Source organism: Myotis davidii, unplaced genomic scaffold (assembly GCF_000327345.1).
Source record: "Myotis davidii unplaced genomic scaffold, ASM32734v1 scaffold1364, whole genome shotgun sequence".
NCBI classification, from domain to species: Eukaryota; Metazoa; Chordata; class Mammalia; order Chiroptera; family Vespertilionidae; genus Myotis; species Myotis davidii.
The window spans coordinates 297,243-297,506 of record NW_006295736.1 but is presented as its reverse complement, the minus strand read 5'-3'; the positions used below and the strand labels follow the sequence as shown (position 1 = coordinate 297,506).

The following is a 264-nucleotide window of genomic DNA, read 5'->3' as shown; positions in this document are numbered from 1 at the left end:
CGACGCACCGGAAGTAGCCGAGGCCGGCGTCCGGGCCCGCCGCGAGCAAGTTCCCTCCGGTCGGCGACGCCATGGAGCCCGGGGCGGCCGAGCTGTACGACCAGGCCCTGCTGGGCATCCTGCAGCATGTGGGCAACGTCCAGGATTTCCTGCGCGTGCTCTTCGGCTTCCTCTACCGCAAGACGGACTTCTACCGCCTGCTGCGCCACCCGACGGACCGTATGGGCTTCCCGCCCGGGGCCGCGCGGGCTCTGGCTGCCGGTG

The 264-nt window shown here is 72.0% G+C and overlaps 1 protein-coding gene across 2 annotated transcripts in view; it reads left to right on the top strand.

Moving 5' to 3' along the window:
- Positions 1-6: 6 nt before the first annotated feature.
- NUDCD3 (NudC domain containing 3) overlaps positions 7-264 on the top strand; it is a 25,481-nt gene continuing 25,223 nt past the window's right edge. The window contains exon 1 of one of the 2 annotated variants that reach the window (XM_006770384.1): positions 7-258. In XM_006770384.1, the coding sequence (XP_006770447.1) occupies positions 72-258 (187 nt within the window). In that variant the 5' untranslated portion in view covers positions 7-71. Of the gene's footprint in view, positions 262-264 lie in introns of both variants that reach the window. The other variant, XM_015568224.1, reaches the window with a different exon arrangement.